Source organism: Mauremys reevesii, linkage group 12 (genome assembly GCF_016161935.1).
Source record: "Mauremys reevesii isolate NIE-2019 linkage group 12, ASM1616193v1, whole genome shotgun sequence".
In the NCBI taxonomy this organism is placed as follows: Eukaryota; Metazoa; Chordata; order Testudines; family Geoemydidae; genus Mauremys; species Mauremys reevesii.
The window spans coordinates 4,462,027-4,484,381 of record NC_052634.1 but is presented as its reverse complement, the minus strand read 5'-3'; the positions used below and the strand labels follow the sequence as shown (position 1 = coordinate 4,484,381).

At 45.2% G+C, this 22,355-nt stretch overlaps 1 protein-coding gene across 2 annotated transcripts in view; it reads right to left on the bottom strand.

The window, feature by feature from the left end:
- Positions 1-22,355, bottom strand: part of DRD2 (dopamine receptor D2) — a 65,825-nt gene that overhangs the window by 10,892 nt on the left and 32,578 nt on the right. The window contains exons 1-2 of one of the 2 annotated variants that reach the window (XM_039496852.1): positions 14,191-14,267; positions 8,496-8,808 (exon numbers count right to left, since the gene is read on the bottom strand). In XM_039496852.1, coding sequence (XP_039352786.1) covers positions 8,496-8,777 — 282 coding nt within the window. In that variant the 5' untranslated portion in view covers positions 8,778-8,808; positions 14,191-14,267. Of the gene's footprint in view, positions 1-8,495; positions 8,809-14,190; positions 14,268-22,355 lie in introns of those variants that run through there. The other variant, XM_039496851.1, reaches the window with a different exon arrangement.

Sequence of the window (22,355 nt, the reverse complement as noted above, 5' to 3'; positions counted from 1 at the left end):
AAAGTCATTTTTAAAAAGAAATAAAATAAAACATTCTTTTCCAAAAATGTCAAAATGGGATGTTTGGACATCATTGAAACAAGTTGGTTTTGTTTTCTAAATGAGATTTCATCAAAATGAACACTTTTTAAAAGCATTTCAGTTTAGACAAAAATAGCATTTTCCATCCCCCACAAAAAAAAGTTTCAGTGAAAATCTTACAATCGGCTCTAATTGAATGCATGAATCTGAGACTGTCTCTCTTCTTCTTAGCATGTCACCACATAGCAGGAAATGATATTATGGCTCCCATACACTTTTTTATCTTCTTGATGAACAGGTAGGTTAGTCGTCTTAATGTGCTTCAATTCACTACACAGTTCAGAACAAATTTTCACCATCCAGTTAACCTCGAGTCTGAGTTTTATCTCCTATGTTTAGATGAGCAAGACTCTCTGGGCTGCATGCTCCCAACTTCCACCACACAAAGCAGAGTACTGAGCAGCAGCCTCATGAGAAACAAACATGTTTCCACTTGAGCCCTGGTCTCTGTGGATAACTCCAGTGCAATGAAAAGCATTTTCTTCCTTCACATACATAAAAACGCCATTTTCCTCCCTTTTTTGCCAAGGCTGAGAATTTTTTTTGTACAACTCTTGTTATCATTCTAGGTTTTCATGTGGCCTTAATCACTGTAGTATTTGAGGGCCTCCCCGTTTTCAGTAGATTTTATCTGCACAACACCTCTTTGGGGTAGGGAACTATCCTTCCACCCATATCTTTTCACCTATCCTTTGTTGCCATAAGAATAACAACTCAAGATCAAGTTTCCAGATGCCCATGCACTGAAACTCCCTGCAGCAACCTGACCTATTAGAATGCAAACCCTAGATCTGTCCAGAGACATCAGCACTGATTCTATCGGCTGGGGAGAATTAGGAATTAGCACGTTTTTGAAAACTATCCAAATTCAGCAAAGCTGCCAGCAACCTCTTTCCACCCCCACCTCCCCTACCAAGGGCTGCATTTCTCAGAATCCACGTCTGTTTCTCAGCATTTCTGGCTTTTGGGGAAAGGACTTTGAGCTTCAGGAAGAAGTCACCAAAGAGCCCTGCATATCCACCTGCAGATAACATGATACCCAGTAAGGCAAGTGGAAAATGCATCTTTGGACTGACTAAATATGGTCAGAATATCAGAACAAACTGTAGAATATCTGAATGTAGGAAAGAATTTGAGTCCGATTCACTGCTGCCGTGCACTTTGGAGTGTCAGTCACTCCTGTGCAAAGAGAGTGCAAACTGCTGAAGTTTCCATTCACACCAAGGGGAGCATAACACACCCACATTGCATAAGGACCACCTGGCAGTAACCCCTAAAGCCGATTTTTTCAGGCTTGCCTTTCGCATCACACAAAGCAGATGGGAACTCTGTACCTGCTGCAGATTGGAACACCAGTCAGATGGGGGTGGAAGTCACTCTGCTGAGCTATTCAAATACTGATAGCATAGACAGGTCTGAACCCAATACCTCGGTCCCCAGATTATCATCTCCAAACTGAAAAGTGTGACTCAGGATCTGAACGTTGAGGCCACCTTTAATTCATAAGACAAAGGAATGAAAGTGTTCTGGCAAACCCCTTCCTGGGCAGCTTCCCCATTCCTTGACTCGGGGCCAGCAGAATTGAAGTTCAAGGCACTGGGCATTCACAGAGACTGTGCTAGTTCTGGGGGAAACCCTGCTCAACCCCAGCAACCTGTGCGAAAACAAGCAGAGCTTTTCACCTCCTCTGACGATCACCTTCGTTTTTTCAACCTAATCTGCATCCCCCTCTGTTTCCTCATAGAATTTAAGGCCAGAAGGTACCACCCGATCATCAGATCTGACCTCCTGTATATCATAGGCCACCAGCACCACCCTGAGCCCATAGACTAAACCCTACAAATGAAATTAGACCAAAATATCGCAGCCCAGAGGAGACTAGACTGTTCTGTGCTACAGGAAGAAAACAGGAGGGACTGAGGAGCACTATGATGCTGGTGATGAAGTGAGATATACCCAGATAATTATGGCATGTGACCTGCACCCACATGCTGCAGAGGGAGGTGAAACCCACCCAAGGTCACTGCCAATCTCACTGGGGAGAGGGGAGGGGAAATTCCTTCCCGGCCCCACCTATGGTGATCATTTAGACCCTGAGCATGTGAGCAAGAACCAGCCAGTCAAGCCTCTGAGAGAGAGAATGCTCAGTGCCACCTCAGAATCTTGGCCTTCCTCATCTGATGTCCCAACACCAGCCTATGCCACCCTTGATGCTTCAGAGGAAGGAGATAAAAAAAACCCTCCCAGAATACATTTTGGATGGGAGTATCCCTTCCTGAACTCTGCTGGAGGCTGGCTGAAACCTTGCATGAGTGTCCATTTAGGCTATGTCTACACTATTGCTACACTACTCTATTTTGAGTCCGTCAGTGCAGCTCCCACACTGGCCAGAAAACATGCCACTGAGGCATGGAATGCCCTCTCCAGAAAGTTTCAAAGCTCTTAGGACTTGTTTTACAATAGAACCTAAAAGGGAAAACCACCCCCTTACGGAACATGTCCTCCTCTTTCTTGTTTGTTCACTGCCTTGGAGCCGAGCTGAGCTGCTAGTTAAATAGGAGAGGTTATGCTGTGTTAACTCAGGACTCTGCAGGCGCTGGGTTGAAATCCATTGGGAGGGTTAATGCCTATCCAGTGGGAAATACGAGGGCCAGACCAAAGCTATTAGAATCAGTCGGTAGCCCCAAAGTCTCATTTGTGTTGCAGAGAATGCCTCCTGAGATCATCTGAGTTTAATCAACTTCGTCGGCAGCACTGGCTCTGTCCAATAGCAAGAAATCCCACTGGCAAATCAATAGCACACTGAGTTGGTAGGAAGAAGAAGAGGAAGAATAAATAGGTCCCTCTACCAGTAAGTGAGTCCCTTTAATTTGGATCATTAGGAAGATGCAATGCTAAGTCAGTGCTAAATCTTCTTGGTACGTTCCTCACCAGGGCTCCCATCACTTGGCATTCCATGAACCTTATATTTAAGGGAAGAGAAAGGAATTCTGTCCAGGTTGCTGTTCTGCCTACCCAGGACAAGGCAGGTGCTGTAGTTAGTTCCACGTGCTATGGTAACAACTCCAGTTTGCTTATAACTGAATTGATGACTAAGGCTATGTCTACACTACAAGCTATGGCCGTGATACTTGCGCTAGTGCTCATCTGAGCTAGCATGCTAACAATAGTCATGTCGCTGTGACCGCTTGGGCAGTGGCAATGGAACCATGGGCTAGGAGTCCCCGAGTAAGTACCCACAGGATGTGGGCGGGTTTGTACTTGGGACGGCTAGCTCTTGCCGTCACTGCCTGCTAGCTCAGATGAGAGCTAATGTGAGTGTGGCACGTGTACAGAAGCTCGGAATCACACCACTAGCTTGTAATGTACACGTAGCCGAAATGGAATCCCTTCCATTTGCCTCCAGCCTTGTAGTGGTTGACGACCAATCACTAATAGATGTTCTGTAGGGAAAGATACAGACACTGCCGGGGGAGATGAGCTGGGTGACTGCGTAGGTCTGTTCCAGCACTAACTTCCATGACTATGATTAGATTTTTCTCTCTACTAATTGCAGAAGAAAGATCCCCACGGCGACATGATGTCTACCTTCCGGGGAGCAGTTTAAGCTGCATGACGTAAAGTGTGAATTAATCTTCATTATGGATTCTACGTCCTGCTGATTTGGGTTTTTCAGTTTTCCTGATATGCAGTCAAATATCCTGTCTCTTCTTCTTCCCTCCTCCCCTCTTGAGATGTGTTAAAACTGATTTCTGCAGTTATCCAGAATCCACACAGCCTAACCTGGAGGCACAATTAACACCAGCTGCAGTGCATAAATGTGACGAGTGTTGTCAAACAGTTATGAAGGGGCAATGGGCTACCCCTATGCTAACATGGATATTAAACTCCCCACACATTTGTGCTTAATATTAGGTACTAGGTGTGACAAGGTATTGCTGGACATGTATGGGGCATCTGATATAGTTAGGGAAAAACAAGTGATTCCTCGCTAATTCCACCATGTAAATCAATCGCTTTAACAATCAATTACTCTTACAAACAAATCTTGCGGGCCCTGATTCAAGAGAACACATGTGGAACTTGAGGAATGGGAACAGTTCTCTGGAGGCTTAATCCTGGAAGCTGCTGAGTGTCTGATCCAGCAAAGCACTTAAGTGCGTGCTTAATTTTAAGCACACTCGTGTTCCCATTGACTTCAGAGGGACTACCCACTCACTTAAGGTTAAGCACATGGCTAAATGGTTTGTAGGACTGGGACTAGAGCACTCAGCACTTTTCAGGATCAAACCCTTGAAATAACTGAGACTGTTTAGATGCTCAAAATTAAGCAAGTGCGTAAGTGTTTTGGTGCATTTGGACAGTAATTAACAAATTCTGATTGTGAATCCATTATCATCCCCACTTCCTTGAATGTGTATGAGACAAGGCAGGGGCAGTAATATCTTTTATTGGACTAACTTCTGTTGGTGGAAGGTACAAGCTTTCAAGCTACACAGATCTCTTCTTCAGAAGCTTGTACCTTCCACCAACAGAAGTTGGTCCAATAAAAAATATTGCCTCCCCTGCCTTGTCCTTTTCATATCCTGGGACCAAGAGGGCTACAGCAAAACTGCCAACAACTATTGAAGATATGTGCAATCTTCATTAAAAGAGTTGCAAAAAGTGGATGAGCTGGGTAATAATAATGAATGTTATCTGAAATTGTATGGCTTTAATATAGCATTCAGTGACAAGTGGAATTTGTACAGAATCTCTCAGCTGAGGAGCTCAAAGCACTCTATAAAGATTGAGCTAGATTGTACCTTGGGCTACCTACTCATGGAGGAGAGTAAAGGGAAGTAAGAACCCTGCATCCAACGCTGTGCAGCTCCCCATGTCTCCGGTCTGCATGCAGAGGAGCTAGCGGGCACTGTGTGGGGATGGTGTCGGCATGCAGCAAATGGGTACTCCTTCTCAAAGCAAGGAGAAAGCACAGGGAGGGTTTGTGACTCAGGGTGTGTGGGGGGTGCCTGTGAAGTACAATGCTTCTAGCGCTGTTCCTCTGGGGCAGTTTATGCACCCCCCCTTAATCAATCTAACCCTAAGTATTCAAATACCTGGGCAACCCCAGTCTGCTCTTAGTGAGGTGGCAACCAATTGTCTTATAAAGCAAACTCCTATTCCCTTCTAGACTCCACTGATACCTAGCGGGGATGCTCTAGGTAAATGCTTCCAGTCGACTTCAGGGTTGTAGAGTAGATTAAAGGCCAATAACTCGGCAGTGAGTAAATTAAAATCAAGAACCCTGCTGTGAAACATAGATCAGACAGAGGTCTCAGCAAAGGACTTTTCATTTGCAGTCTGAGTGTATTCAGCACTCTTGGCAGTAATTATTATTTCTGTGTCACCTCTGTAAAGTAAATAACTAAACTTCTGTAGCACCCTTGAGCCTGGATCCAGCAGAGTACTTAACTTTAAACATGTGAATAATTCCAATGACTTCAGTTAGACTAGTCATGGGCTTAAAGTTAAGCACATGCTTAATTGCTTTGCTGGATTGCAGCCCTGACTTCTTGCTTGTTTTGACTGCAATTTAATTTTCACTTTGTAATTTTGCACGTGTAGAAAAAACCTCCAGTTTATCTTCAATTACAGGCCCATCTAAACGAAAGAATATTGAAGGAAATGTCATGTATTTATTTTTCTTGTTAGATGATTTTAGCACCGGTAAATGGTTCCACATGGACACCCCTTAATGTCTACTACTTATTTAGAGACTACAGCAGCAGAGTAAGGTATCCTGCCTTTCCTCTCACCCAGTGTGTTTCAACCTTAATTGAAGGGATCGTCTCTAGATGGTCAGAGATAGATAGATAGATGTTCAGTCTCCATAGTTTATTCAATCCTTGGCTTCTCCTGATAGCCACCAAGCAGAGGCCAATTAGTAATTATTTTGAAGGTGATGTGGACACCTATCCACCAGGAATTGGATCGAGACTCCTCAAAGCTCATTTCACATAGGTCAGACAGTCATCAGATAGTAAGATGTGTAACGACTTTTTGGCAACCTGAGTAGAACTTTATCCAGTTCTTTAGGCATTATGGATGCAACTCGTCCCTGTGTAGAAGGCTAGTACAAGGCCCAAGTACAACTTAAATACCACATAAGCCCTTACGTGGTACATAAAACTTGAGATGGTTCTCTGCACAAGAAGTTAATTGCTTAGTATGCTATTCCCTGAGTCTAGCAGTCTCCAAAGAAAGTAACATTTTCTCTCTCTGTCTCTCACGCGCGTGCACACAAGTTTTTCTAAAGATTTGAAGAACAAGGGCCTTGTACTTTCTATTATCCTTTCCCACACATTGCACTTCGCTCTTTCTAGCTATTTACGATTTCAAGGATCATTTGATGTCAGCTAAATGCTTGGCAGATTTGGAATATTCCGCTTTCACAAAACACGGTGCCACTCAAATACAGCTCTATGTGCAGAGGCACAAAATTCCTTTATACCAAAGTGACATTCTAACTATTGTAATGTGACAAGTAGCTCACTTGTGATTCTATTTCTCTTATATATTATGACACAGTAGCTCTGCATTTACATTTTGCACATACAGTTGCACATTTTCCCTACTGCTGTGGTTTTTAAGAAATATGCCGTGGTCCTATGTGTTTGGTCGATAGTCTATATAGTTTATTTACACAACTCCAGTGAAGTGTTAGGGGCCCATTCTTGTGCTTGGGCATGCATTGCACATGGCTGTGTATCTTGGAAAATCCATGTCAACTCAAGGTTAGTCTTTCTTGGGGTTTTCCTCAGACCTCTTCCACTTGGTTCCCCAAGAATTCAGAATGCCTGCAGTGTCATGACTCAGGTTCCTTTATTTGGCATACAGCAAACCTACACTGAACTGATTAGACTCAAGTGTAGAGGGTGGGTATAGTGCATACCACATGTCCAAAGTCATACCGCAAACCTCTTCCTTTATATACATTGACATGTTACAGTGCATTTACTATACATGGCATCACAGGTTTGGGGATTGGCTTGGTCACTTTGTATGAACCAATCTAGCATGCACTGGCCATGCCTGATTTACTCTTTGCCTCATCTTACAGTCCAGGTTTATCTTACCCATTGTTATCTTGTCCATTGTAAATTGTTCCCTGAGTGTTTCCCTTATCTTAGCTAGTACAGACATTCTGGTTCTAGTCTGCTGATCTTTTACCTCCCTAATCCTGTCTCCCAAGAACTGAGGCCTCACCTATGTCCAGTTACTCATGTCAAGCCAGGCCTCCATTCCTCTGCTTTTCTTTTTCTTTTTTTCTGTTAGCATTTGTTTCATTTGCAATAGGCAGCACAGTAATAAACGTGTTTTTCTGTCCCATCTAGTGGCACCGAGACTACTTAGCAAGAGAGAGAAAATGAGTCAGCTCTACAGCCTTAGCTAACAGCCGCTTGGCTTTTAGCTCATGCTGTAAAGGCTCATGCACTAAGCTCCAGAGATCCCAGGTTCAGTCTCTCCCGCCAACAACCGGGGTCTGTCAGCGTTAGTTGCAGGCTAAATTAATGTTGTCTGACTTTTAAATTCCTGTTAGCCTTGCAGAACTAGTACATCTATGGGAAAATTATCTGGATTCTCTTCTTTCTTGTGCATACTCAGTAGATTAGTGTACTAAGCACCAGACACACCTGAGCAAACCCAACGAAGACAATGGGACTACACATGTCACAGAGAACATATTCTGAAGACAGTGGAGCAGCCCGGGTATCACAGACAGGGGCGGCTCTAGGCACCAGCGCGCCAAGCAGGCGCTTGGGGCGGCCGTTTCCCGGGGGGGCGGCATTTGGCTCCGGTGGAGCTCCCGCCGGCATGCCTGCGGCAGGTCCACCGGAGCGCGGGACGAGCGGACCTGCCGCAGGCATGACTGCGGCGGGTCCCGTCTTCCCGCGGCTCCGGTTGAGCTCCCGCAGAAATGACTGCGGCAGGTCCGCTTGTCCCGGGCTCCGGTGGACCTGCCGCAGGCATGCCGGCGGGAGCTCAACCGGAGCCACGGGAAGAGGGGACCCGCCGTGGGACCGGGGAAGGGCGGCGCAGCGCTCCACGCTGCTTGGGGCAGCCGGATTTCTAGAGCCGCCCCTGATCACAGAGGACCTAATTTGGCCTCCAGAACCTTTGTTTGTGGTGATGATGATGTGTGAGATGGGAAGGAGCCGGCCGGACTTTCAGATTCTTGGTTGCATTCACAGGGCTGGCAATTAGAAAAATGAGCACATTTGTTTCTTGAAATTACTGAGAGGAAGTTATTATTCTGAGTAGAGCCACATTTTAAATAGCTGATTCCCAAGCCACTAATCTTCCACTCTCTGGATATAGGCACCAGATATATTTGGCTTGCAGAGGATATGCTACAAAGCAATGCCACTTACCTCTAGGTAGACTACCCAGGGCATCACCAGAGTCGCCACCAAGAGATCTGCCACAGCCAGGCTCACGATCAGGTAGTTAGTGGTGGTCTGAAGGGCTTTTTCCCTGGACACGGCCATGCACACCAACACGTTGCCGAAGACAATGACGAAGATGAGAAGTGTGAGAAGCATGGCGTAGTAGTTGTAGTGAGGCTTCTGGTCTTCATCGGACCCATTGAGAGGCTTGCTCCAGTTCCTGTTGCCAATGTCATCATTGTACCAGGACACGTTCAGGGGATCCATGAAGGTAAAAATGCCAGGTTCCAGCTCCACTCTGCCACAAAGAAGAAGCCACATGATACTCAAAGACTAGAGTGTAACGAATCCATCATGCACACACAAGCTCATGGAGGTCGGCTCCATGTTTCTATCATATACGCAAGTAAACCTTGCAGAGGCTATGACACTTACTGGTCTTAGGGTCAAGGCATTGGAGTAGGACTCAGGAAGCTCTTGGCTATGTCTGAGTTGTTGCGTACCCAGATTCAGAGGCGTGCTATCTTATTTGCATGGTTCTGAGCCCCACCGCTCACATTAACTTCCCATGGGAGCCAGAAGTGCTGAGTCCCTAGGCATCTGCTCTCTTATTGCCAGACCAACTTGATCCAATGCCTAGACCCACTTCTCCTATCTAAAGCAGTGAGCTGTCCATCATCCCTTTGCAGTGCTGACCCTGACAGCCTCCATGCACTCCTTTCCATGCTCCCCAAATGTATTGCTACATCATTGTATTGAAAAGGGATCCAAATGAACCATGACAACTGCATTTAAGGGTCCGTGAACGTTCATTCAGATGGACTCAAGGCTGCAAGGAAATCAGACAAAAAATATCCAGTTACAAGACTGACATTTGAAAAGCTGACTAGCAGCTGGCACTGGAACAGGGAGGAGGCATCAAACCCAGTCAAAGCACCAGCCCAGCATGCAATCAGAGCAACTCCTAGTGTAGCGAATGCATTAAGCTCCTATTATCTTTCCTGAGTCTTTTTTCCTTTCATGCTTTTTAATGAGATTTCCTTCGCTTCACATTGGTTTCTTGCTGCTTGTTAAAATGATCAAGATAACAGAGAAAATATAAATAGGACATCACTTCCCCAGTCCCTGTCTCCTTCCTTCAAAAGGTGTCCTGCTCCGGCTGACCTGATGGCAACAACCATAATTGCAACAAAATCCCAGGCCCTGACATTCTCTGCTCTCTCTTGATACAAACAGCTGCTGTTCCAGCATGCAGTGGAATCTAAGCTGGGAGTTGTTTACCTTGCTTTGCCGTGAGACTTCTGGGTTGGACCTGGGTGCTTTGTTATTTTAGCTAGACTGCAGGCAAAGCACTGTGTGCTCCCATCAGTTCTCCTGAGCTGATCAGGATGGGTCGCTGTTTCAACGGGAGACCTTAAGAACATAAGAATGGCCGTACTGGGTCAGACCAAAGGTCCATCTAGCCCAGTGTCCTGTCTTCTGACAGTGGCCAATGCCAGGTGCCCCAGAGGGAATGAACCTAACAGGTTACGATCAAGTGATCTCTCTCCTGCCATCCATCTCCACCCTCTGACAAACAGAGGCTAGGGACACCATTCCTTGTCCATCGTGGCTAATAGCCATTAATGGACTTAACCTCCATGAATGTATCCAGTTCTCTTTTAAACGCTATTATAGTCCTAGTCCTTCAAGGATAAACCTTTCAGAAAGACATATTGGTGCTATGGGGGATGGTACCTGATTTGTTATTGGAAAGACCTGGTTCAGTGTTGAGTTAATGTTCACTCCTGTCCATGTGTGGGGGCTGAATCCTATCTGTCTCTCTGACATAGGATCCTATGTAGTGCCTGTCAACATAGTATCTACGTGATCCCGCCCTGCTAAAGTCAATGGCAGAACTCCAACTGACTTCAACGGTAGCATGGCTGGACTTGTGGTTATTAATGCCCTATGATACTTTTTAAAAAATATATAAAAGTAGGTGTAAAATCCCCAGTGTGCTGAAATTCTAGTTTTATTACTCCGCTCTTCATCCCTAAATTTCCCCTGAAGTTTCACCTAGATATGGGAGTCTCAGTCACATTTATGTCCTAAAATGTCGGGTCGTACTTCTGTTTGCCAGTTCGTTGTTGTTAAGTGTGGAATCTAGTGTGAAATGTGTGACGAGAAAATGTCTATCATTGAGATCTGGGGAGCTTGGAATTGCCAATACAAGAGGAGTTCATTGGTCTCTTTAATTACGTATTCCACCATATGCAGTGTCCTACAGCAAGTGCTCCAGAACTTGTCTTCCCATCTATGCACCAGGACCAGTTAGGCCATGTGTATTCCTGGAGTATGGGGACCGCCTACTGGAATCTCATAGTCATCATCGTACAGTCTGGAAGATAAGATTATCTGTCGCGATGCCTTTTTGACCTAACCTCCCAGGCTTGAGCAGTTACCTATGCTGCACTCTCATCAACTTTGCAACCCTGCCCCTTGACACCAGACTTATCAAAGAAGGCATGCTCCAGAGCTGGCGTTAGTCTAAAATCTTGACTTACCTTAACTTCCATGTGACCCAGAGTCCAACTCTTATGGTGTAAAATACCGCTTGCCCGTGACCTGCCCTCCCCAAAGCCAGGCCTCATAGTAATCCTTCCCTGTTAGGGACAGTTCCATATATTCCCACACATTCATAACTGCCTGATAATGTTGATGGGGGAATCTTACACACACACACACAAATGACAGAAAGAACCCGCATTGTATGGAGCTTCCTTTACCACTTGGCCCTGATTTTCAGGGATGCTGAGCTCTCTACCATTGCTCCCTGGATCTAGCAGCCAAAGCTCTTTGAGATCCTGAGAGTTTTCTGCAGTGGCTGGCCCCCTCTCAGACTGCAACATTTCAGAACCAACAAGAGGAGATAAGCAAGTAGGTCAATCTTAGGGTTAAGCAGAAGATCCTCACACCACAGATAAAAGCACAAGTATCAGCTGGTCTTTGACAAGCTCCTTATTTCCAGAGGAGACTCTATAATCCACCAAATATCACTCACAAAGGGATCAAAAGGATCCTCGATTAGCTCTGAGGCCAGGGCTTTTAGTGAAGCCCCTGGCTGCTGGGTTCCCAACTGCACCTATGATGCTGGTGTTTTCAAATTAACATCCCGCTGCCAGTGGCATTTTCTTTCAGCTGGAGCCCTTGTGAGCACTTTGTGGAGTGCAGAAATCTGCTAAAAGGGTTTTATGGGAACAAGGCACCTTACAAAGGGCAGCATGGCCCTGGGTTGCACAGCAACTGATTGCTCCAGACACATCCCCTCGCATCCCACTTCCCACTAAAAATGAGGGGCTTCATACGATGATTGTGCTGCTGAATCATCAGTTGAAAGTGATGTTCTCATCTTGGCAATATTGTCCAGGCTAGGGATTGTTCAGACTGTCCAGGGAAGAGCCAAGAGCTTTCCAGTATAAGGGGGGTTTTGAGCTGTTTTATTGTTGTTTATTATTTATAGTACAGGAGGGGTTAGAGGTGCCCAGCAAGTTTGGGGTGTTGCAAAGAAAATTCTGCACAAGTTTCATTACTATTAACCTTCTCATGCTTGTGAACTTGAAATACTGGGCCTGATCCATGAGTGTGCTGCTCTGAAAAAGCCAGGAGTAAAGCATAGGTGAGCCAGGCAATGGTTATTAAAATGTGTCCCTAATAAAGGCAATCATGCCTGTTCTTAAACCCAACATTTGCCAGTCATTCCTTTTCTTTTAACAGTTGGCAAAGTCAGTTGTTGTGGTGTTTTTTTTTTCTTTAAGAAAACAAAAGTTTTAGGACAGTTTTTACAGTACAAAATGAATGACAGCAGTGGAGTAAATATAAGCAATCATATAATGGCAAAGCAGCACGCACAGCTACGTGTTACGACGAGTATTCATGAGTATTCAGACCACTGTTGGGTGCCTGTGAAGAAGTTTGTGTATCCTGAAAACAGCAAGAATTTTAGCGTGAATGATTATCAGGCCAAATGCATGTACTGGAGAGAGCATTAATTTTTATTAACGAATCTCTGAATGGAATATTTCAGTCATTCAATCAGAGAGCAGAAACATTACCATGTGACCTAAGTCAGCAACCACATCATCTGAGTAACAAATAGCAAACAGTGGGTGTGACAGAAGTGAGTCCTGGGAAGTGTAAGGCGGTCAAAAATCTATATTGGGATGTGAAAGACTTTTTACAATAAATGTCAAGTAGGGGAATCCCTGAGGTATGGTTAATGCAAATTCCTCACTTTGGGTTATGCAAAAACCTACCCTTTTGATGCTACACCCTGAGCAGAAGGCCTTTGACTGGTTCCTGGAGCCTGGAGATCAAAGACCTGAGCTGTCCAGTTGGGGTTCTTGTTCCTGATCTAAAAAGGTGACATGGACTTGTAACCAAGTGGGCAAACCCAGTTGTGGGGTTTGAAAGACTGACACCTACCAGAGCCCTAGGATGGAGTTGGGGTGACCTCTGGTAAGCTTTTAGCATGTATATGGGAACTTCCATTGTTTTTATATATTTGCTTTGTGAAGGCTGGTTGGTAATTAGTGTACACTTTTATAGGCCCTGGAGGAAGACTGCAAGGTGTGTGTGTGTGTGTGTGTGTGTGTGTGTGAAAGGTGTGGTTAAGCCTGAAACTGTGATGGTGGGAATGAAAAGTTTGTAAACAATATCCTTGAAAAAAATCAGTCAGCCTTTCTCCTTAGGCTCATATACTTTCTCTATTGTTGCGGTAGACAGAATTATTCCAAGAAAATATTTAGTCAATACTTACCAATCACGGTACATTTTTAAATCACCCTCATCACTACACACACACAATTTGTGAACAAAAAAAGGGGCTGAATTCTTAATGAATTTTAATTCTACCAAATGGTTTGATCACCACTAGTTGTCATTATTGATGTAGAGGTTTGGTTCAGATGCTTTTCTGAACTTATCTGAACCTCTAGAGAATAAAAATCAATTTGGAAATACCATGAGAAGAGCCTTTCTTGTTGTATTTCAATATCTGCCTTTGCGGGGCAAAGTACAAAACACAGAGAAGTATGAAAATTAACGTACAAATATGAATGTCTTTTTGGAAAATTCTGGGTTTGGGGGGTGAAGGATAGGATGGGCATGACTGGACACTCTGTAACTAATTAGTCCATTCCGACGTAATCTTGTTGTGTGACTCATCTTACATAGTATCAGCAATCTCTCATTACAACCTTTGTCTTGAAGATGATTTATGAGACCTAGAATGTGCATTGCCCGGTGTATGGAATATACACTGTGAGATATTCCTCTGTCCTGCTTGGTTACCCAGTGCTTTGTTTGCCAGGCTGACTATTCCACTTTGTCCCCAGATGTTTGTTAAACTGTAAACAGGCCACAAAGTGGAAAGAACCAGGGCATCAAGCTGCAGCTAAAGCAAGGCAGTGCACATCATTCTTAAGTATGATCATGAAATTTCAGCTACCGCATTCTTAGGCCAGAACTCCAAGGGTAGTAAGGAATGACTCTATTCTCAGAGTGCCAGTTAAAAAGGAGGGAATAGCATGAGCTTAACACATACTGAATACAGTCATTAGCTGCTCGGCTAGTACTGCATACTCCAAGAACTTCCTAGTGGTGACGCTGACAGTACCAGATATGTATAGGCAAAATGTACCTGCTCTTCTGCTTGATGTGCCAGGCTTCCACGTGGAAAGCATGTGATGTGCTGCTGAATGGTCCTATATGGCCAGGTAGAAGATGGACTTGTGGTCAAGATGCTGGATTGGAACTCAAGAGATCTGAGTCCTGTTCCCAATTCTGTCACATAACATAAGCAGAACCCACTTGCTGCTGAATTCCAAGTAAAGTGCACCTGATTTTCTGCTGAATGTAGCTAAGCTAACATTTTATTGATTACCATTGAGTTTAAATGGATAGCAGGACACCAGGTACCACTGGGGAACCAGCAGATAAAAGGTTACACTGTAATTACTTGATCCAATGCATCTTTTTTTCTGAATGGAGTTTTATCACCAGCACATTCATTGTCCTATGTCTATGCAGATACACACAGAAAGTTAAAATACTTCCTTCTGAGTGACAAGCAGAGAATCTTAATGGGCAAAGGAGTTCAGATAAGGATCCCAAGTTCTGGATGCTTTTCCACAGTCTATTGGAATGGAGCTTGTCCTGTTTGGCCTAGAAATCAGGATTGAAAGTTTGCTAGTCTCAGAACTCAGTGGTTCCTTCTGGCCAGAACATTCTGCCAGAATAAACTCTCCTGTGGCACTTAACGAAAAGAAAGAAAAGAAACAAACATGAACTTAGCAGAACTTTCCCAAGGTTTGAGTCTGGGTTCAAGCTTTGGGGAAAGTGGAGGGTCATTTCCTATTATACCCAAATGGGCTCCCCAGCCCTGTTTTGACATGAAGTCCTTGAGAGCAGGCATTGTGGAGGACACATTGCTCCAAAACATTGCTGTTTTGATCCCACAACAGGAGGAACCACATTGATTCAGGCCAGGGTCCATCTAGCCCAATGTCTTGCCTCTGACAGTGACCGGCACCAGCTGCTTCAGAGGAAGATATAAGGAGCCCTGAAGTGATGGGATAACCAGTCCCCAGCGAAAGTTTCCTCCTGACCCCGTTTAGCTAGAGGTTGGCTCATGCTTTGTAACAGGAGAGTTCATAGTCTCACCAAAACAATCTTTATTTTTACAGCTCTGGGTGTTCTTGCTGTCCATAGAAATCACCAATCCCCTTTCAAAACCTGCTAAACTCTTGCCTTCAGCAATGTGTGACACAGGAGCTAGAAACTTGAGAAAGATTCCCTGCATAAATTGATTTTCGTGGCCAAGGTCTTTAGTGTTGTTTCTCATCTCTATCCATCAAGAGCAACATTGCTATCAGACGAGGACAGCCAGACTTCTGCTCTAGTTTCATTCACTCCTGGACCTTCAGAGACAGATGTAGAGAAATGAGGTATTCAGCAAAGATGTGCTTTATCATTCATCCAATGAATGGAGAGGCGCAGCTTCCAAATCACACCTGAGAAATACTGGTCCTAACCCCATAGAAAGCCCAGCGGAGCTACCTATATGTGGTTTTCATCTAGCAGAGCAAGGATTGCTGGACTGGGAGGATGTGGTGGCATCCAGTGATTTTGTAAATAACTCAAAGACCGTAAATTCTGCTTTACAAATGGAATAATTGTGCCAGAGTTAGAACTAGTCAAATGTACAAAGATTCTTTCTCTTCTTAAGAGTAGCAGCGGAACTCCAGTCTAGTGCTACAGAAAATCGGCCAGATCCTGAGCTGGAGTAACTCGGCACAGTTTCATTGAAGCCTGTGAGCTACACTGGTTTACACCAGTTGAGGATCTTTTCCGATGCCGTCTTCTCTTGACCTAAGTGGCATATGACGGAATCAGTTTGTCTAATTAAAGCCTAAACCAACCAATCAAAAGGCAAATATGCCTCGCCAGGCTACTTCTGTCTCAAACATTTTATTTTCCTTTCAGCTCCTTTACGTATTTCCTGTGTAAACACTGAATTTGCATTTCAAAAGGTAAGCGGGTAGGGCTAGAGATGTGCTTCCAAACATGGAGGAGCTCAATACCTGACAAATTTGTTGTTCTTCTACCTGCAATGTCTATCAAGTGGAGGTACGCTGGTTGGACGGCCTGTAGTATCCATGGATGTCCTGCATAAACCTCCCATAAATGTCTGATTTCCAAAAGATGTGAGACCACCTTCTGTCAGGGCCTTTGCAAAAGTTATTGACTTGGGAGGAGGGAGATTTTTCAACACATCACCCGCATCCCCAGTACCAACAGGGCGAGGGCATTTAGGACTAGTAGCCTTGGCCAGACTGGAAAACACTTCAATTGACTGGTTTGTAAAATCTGCATCCTTCACAATTGTTGAGCACAAGTAAGATGATGTAAAGCGGGTCTGACAGCTGCCATCTTGGCTGACACCAGCGATTGAATGGAGGACTTCCTGTGCTCAAAGCAGGAGTCTCTACAGCTTGAGCTAAAGAAGCAGACTCTCTGGCTGAGAGCTGTACCAGTGGGTGACACCAGCATGAAGCAAGAAATGACAAAGCTGACAGAAGGTAGCTCAGAAAAGTATTTGCCCCTTCTTCATGCCGGTGAATGTGAAGGCTGAGACCTCTCATTTTGCCTGTCGTTGGATGCTGAACTTTTTGAAGCTATCTTAACATGTACAGAAAAATCCCCCTTCTCGCGTGTATCTTGTACGATGCCTCTGTAACTCCACTGGGGGCTCCAGGAGACAGGACGGTGAAGCTCAAGTCTCTGGACCCACAGCTCAGGGTTATAGTCCCTTTGTTGAGGTACTCTTAGGATACATTCCTGGACTGTAATGCATGATTTAAATAAATCTTCTACCCCAGCTTCCATCTCTTCCCACCACCCCTCCTCCCTTTCCATCTCAGGGCCTCTCTTTTGTCTCTTCTTTTCATCCCCTCCCCTGTCTTCAGCGATGGTTTCTGTGTATGCTCCAAACCCTTCTTCCAAGTGACCTCCCATATTATAATGCTCTCCGGGGTCCTGCTCACGTTCCAACTGTATCTAAGCCCCATTTCTGTCTCCTGCCCGCTCTAAACCTCAGGTTTATTATAGTAGTAATAATCTTTTGCATTATGGTCGTGTCCAGAGGCCCCAGTCAGAATCAAGGGCCCATTGCGCTGGGTTCTGTATTGGACTCAGAAAGCTGACATTCTCAATGCGTGGGTATTGTTTTTACTCATAGCAAACATCCCATCCAGCTGGTGAGATCCTGAGGCAGTTCCACGACAACACGGCCACGTTGTGTCGCGGAAACATGTTGCAAAGGGATGGTGTCATGTTATAATTCCTCCCTGGCCTGAATTACATTTAGGGCTCTGATGCAGCTTGTAAGACAGCCTTGTAGGACAAGGGACAGACCTGGAGAATCAGGACAGGTGGAACCAATCCTGAAGGGTGCCACCAAATTTGTTGCTCCTCATTGCCTAGAAAGGCAATGAAGCTACAGGAAAATGGAAAAAGAAAGGGTGGGGGAGAATAACTAAATCTCAACCCTTTGAATTACCCAATCAGTGTATTTTGACACAAATAATGTTAATTTATGCAGTGCCTGTCAATGTGTCTGATAGAAATGACTCAGGGCCTCAGACTGAGAATTGAGGAAACTAAATTAGATATCACTTAATGCATAACACCCCAGTAACTTAGAAGTCTCCCTTTCTAGTGCAGTTTGTTCTAAAAGAATGGGTTGTTTTTCCTGGTGACTGGGAACCTGAATGCCTACTGGTTAAGAGTGAAAAATACATGTATCATTTAAATGAAAATATCAAAACCAAAACCTGGGAGACTGCTTTGTTTTTTTCTCTTAGTAGTGCGAGCGAGCAGAGAGCCTAGAAAACAGTGAGAGCTCTTTTATAGATACATCTCTCTTGCAAATGGAGTTCTCCAGTTTTACCTTTCAGAAACAAGTGTGGAATCAGAGCAACCTAGAAGTTTCCTGGAGGGGTCTGGAACTCATGCTGCATATGGTGATGGATCTAGGTTGGAGAAGATATGGGGACTTTCAAAGAGCAGCAAGCAAACTAGTTTGGATAAAAGAAGAACCAGCCTGTACTGCTGTTGCCCAAAATTCCAGGTAATCTCACCAAAACCTTTCTTGAGGTCTAAAAAGTTTAGCATGTGACTTCTTAATTTTCATGAAACTCTGCACTTCCTAATGTTAGCACCACGATGGAGGACACAAATATTTTAAGCATAACCCATATAAAATCTGATCATAGCTTGCAAATCTTGGGAATCTCATGAGATTCCCTTCACAGACTAATTTCCACCTTAAAGATGTTTGGATAACTGTCAATAAGACCCAGCCTTCAAGAGGGAGGCTGATTAAATGACTGCCTTAGGTGTCAGGAGGTCTAGGTTCAATTTCTGGCCCCAGACTGATGTCCTGTGGATTTTCCTGAGGGCTTGGCTTTGCATGAAAGATATTCTGGAATAAGGCAGGATGTGAATTTAAAGCAGAATAGTTATTCTGGAATAACCCATAGTCGGAAAATTATCTGTCTGTACTCTTCAGCAACTATTCGGGAATGACAAATGCATTTAAAGAAAATCAGGATTGGTGTATGTAGGGCAAACTGGTAATGAATACTGCAGAGTAATAACACTATCCCTGAATTAACTTTGATTTTATGGCAATGTATGTTTTAGCAAACACTGAAATTGATGGATAATTGTTCAGCTAGGTGTAATCCTAAATGCCTGGTGTAAAAAGGGTTAATTGAAGCAAAGAAGCTGCTTCAGAATCTGCATTCCAGCATGGAAGTCTGCTTCAGAGACTAGTCACTGTATTACAGCTGATTCAGGCTTGCATCACCATTAACATTCCATATCACTGAACTCTCCATACACGGTTCAGAGCAGACGTGCCTGGGGCCTGCTTTGTTTTTGTGCTTCATCTGCTGCTTGGGGCTTTGGATTTAATTTTTCAGTAGGAAAATAAGTAAATAAACAACAATAATAATTAATAATAAAATAACCCTGAAATGGCTTGTGCTAATAACGACAGTTGACAAGAACAAGACCTTTGGCGCTTAGTGCATGGGCCTCTACCACATGAGCTAAAAGCCAACCGACTCTTAGCTAAGGCCATAGAGCAGACTCATTAATCTCTCTGTAAGTGGTCTCGGTGCCACTAGATGGGACAGACACCACGCCCAGGAGGTGTGTGGGTTACACATACATATATGTGAGGTTTAATAATCTTGCTAAAAGACACAACCCATCACACAAGGCCTGATACCAAGAGGCTGCCTTGGGGAGTCCCATCTGGGGTAACACTTTGGGTATGTCTGCACCGCAATCAAACACCCACAGCTAGCTCATGCCAGCTGGCCTGGGCTCGCAGGGCTCGGGCTGCGGGGCTGTTGATTTGTGATGGAGATGTTCTGGCTCCAATTGCAGCCCAAGCTCTGGGAACCTTCCACCTTGCAGCGTCCTAAGCCCAGACATCTATACTGCAGTTAAACAGCCCCCCAGTCCAAGCCCTGCGAGCCTGAGTCAGCTGGCATGGGCCAGCCGCGGGTGTCTGATTGCAGTGTAGACAGACCCTCTGAGAGCAGAAGCCTGTGTTTGGGGAGTAGGTTTGTATGCTGTCCCTTGGCACGCAGGAGAGAGTGATTTTTGTGAGTGTCGGGCTATTCTCTGTAGGCTGAAAGATGTAGCTTTGCTGATTGAAGATCTCCCGTCGCAGGGCCAGGCCTGGCACAGAGAGAACCTGCGAAGTCTGGCGCCAGCTGGATATATTTACACCCCAAGGTCCCGTCCCACTGGGATTGCAGAGTACACACAAGTGAGAAGCTAATGCAGCTGCCGTTTGTTTCCTTATCCCCTTTGAGTGATTGCTGCAGAGCAAAGCAGCCATTTTTATATGAGCACAGTGATGCTCTGCTGCTCTTAACTGAGCGTCCCAAGCCCCAGAGCTCTGGGGAATGTAAAGAAGCCATTCTTACTGATTTCTGCCCTGGCGTCTTTCCTAGAAAGCTGCAAATGCTTCTGCCCCTCTGATTTGCCAGCCCTCCAGTGACCAGCCAGCCTCTGGCCGCCTTTGAATCTAGTTTGTTGTTGTGGACTTCCCCTTTCTCTTTCTTCTCCTTAGGATGACAGGTAACTCTTCTCTGTGTTCTTGTTTAGTTCACGTATTCCCTTCATTTAACAGACATGCTTGAACTTCTCCAGTTCATCATTGCAAACATGAAACCGTCCAGGGCATTTCTTTCCAACCTGGGGCTCTCCCTCTGGCCTGCTGCTTTTCCTCAACTCATCCCAGTTGCGTCTCCTCCCCCGGGTTCCTTTCAATTTATTTCAGAGTAGCAGCCGTGTTAGTCTGTATCTGCAAAAAGAACAGGAGTACTTGTGGCATCTTAGAGACTAACACATTTATTTGAGCATAAGCTTTCGTGGGCTACAGCCCACTTCATCAGATGCTGTAGCCCACGATAGCTTATGCTCAAATACATTTGTTAGTCTCTAAGGTGTCACAAGTACTCCTGTTCTTTTTTCAATGTATTATTACTATGATACACACTGCAGTAGTTCCTAAGCCCCCAGTCAGTGATCAGAGCTCCAGTGTGCTCGGCACTGTACAAAAGAGTCAACTAAATATAATCCCTGCCCTGAAGAACTCACAACTCACAATCTAGAATTATGAAAAATTGGCCCAGACGGATACCAGACAAGCAGGGTCGGAGGACAATGTCACCGTGAAGAGTGACAGATTTGCAACATTAGTAATCTTGGGGCCAGCTGCTCAGATGGTGTAAATCAGCATATCTGGGGGTACCTGACTGACACCTCCTCATCAGTTATTGGGAGTGGACCACATCCACCCTGATCGAATTGGCCCTGTCAACACTGGCTCTCCACTTGCGAGGTAACTCCCTTTTCTTCATGTGTCAGTATCTAATGCCTGCATCTGTAATTTTCACTCCATGCATTTGAAGAAGTGGGTTTTTTACCCACGAAAGCTTATGCCCAAATAAATGTTAGTCTTTAACACCGGACTCCTTGTTGTTTAAATCATTCTCTGAAGTTGTAATCGACTGATTTACACCAGCCAAGTTTTTACTCCTCAGTGCACTAGCAGCAGGGGCGGCTCTAGAAATTACAGCGCCCCAAGCAGGGCGGCGCGCTCGCCGCCTTTCCCCGGCCGGGGCAGAAGTGTCTGCGGCGGGTGCGCTAGTTCCGCGGCTCCGGTGGAGCATCCGCAGTCATGCCTGCAGGAGCTCCGTCCGAGCCGCGGGACCAGCGCACCCGCCGCAGTCATGCCTGCGGGAGCTCAAGCGGAGCCGCGGGAAGAGTGGACCCTCCGCAGTCATGCCTGCGGCAGGTCCACTTGTCCCGGGGCTCTGGTGGACCTCCCGCAGGCATGACTGCGGAAGGTCCGCCGGAGCCAAATGCCGCCCTGCCCCGACAATGCCGCCCCACACGCCTGCTTGGCGCGCTGGGGTCTGGAGCCGGCCCTGACTAGCAGTCTCCTTTTACAGCACTATGGATATAGGCTGATTAGGTTTAATCTATAGCAAGACATACTTATGTGTCTGCAGTGACAGCAGAGGCACTAAGGAGTTGTTAAAACTCTGCAAACAACCCTAGAAGGAAATAAAATGTTGTGACAGTTGCAATAGAATAGCTAAAATGGTTTCCTCAGCAACCAGTTGCCAACTGTTGTGCAATAATTAAACATCTGCAAACAGCTGTGCTGCAAACCTTCCAGCTCTTGCCACCCTCACTACCTCTAGCTTCTACTAAGGCAGGTAATTTTTTTAATAAGGCAAAAACGTTCAGCCTGTTCTTTCCTTCCTACAACATCTAAAGGCCACAGCATTGTTTCCCTCTGGCATGGAAGCATTGATGATCAGAAAGCAGAGCTGTGTGCAACACAGGTGGTGGTGGTGGTGTGTGTGTGAGTGAAAGAGACAGTGAGATGTTCCTGATGATTTCCTGGGTGTTTGCTGATTTGATCTGGGCTAAAATGGGAGGATTTGCTCAAGCAGCAAATGCGACATTTCACTCTGGAAATCCTGATAAAATGAAGAATTCTCACGATTTTTACCCAGGATGAAGTGTTATTGGTTTTGCACCAATGCTGTCTCGGTCACCACAGCCTGCACTGGCTGTACTGTACCTAAAGTGCTTGCAATACTGGTAGCTTTCCATGCCCTCACAGCCAGCAGGGGGCATGCCTGAACTCCTCCTTCAGCAAACCACAGAGAAGAATAACAAAGGAATGCTGTATTGAATTTTAATGCA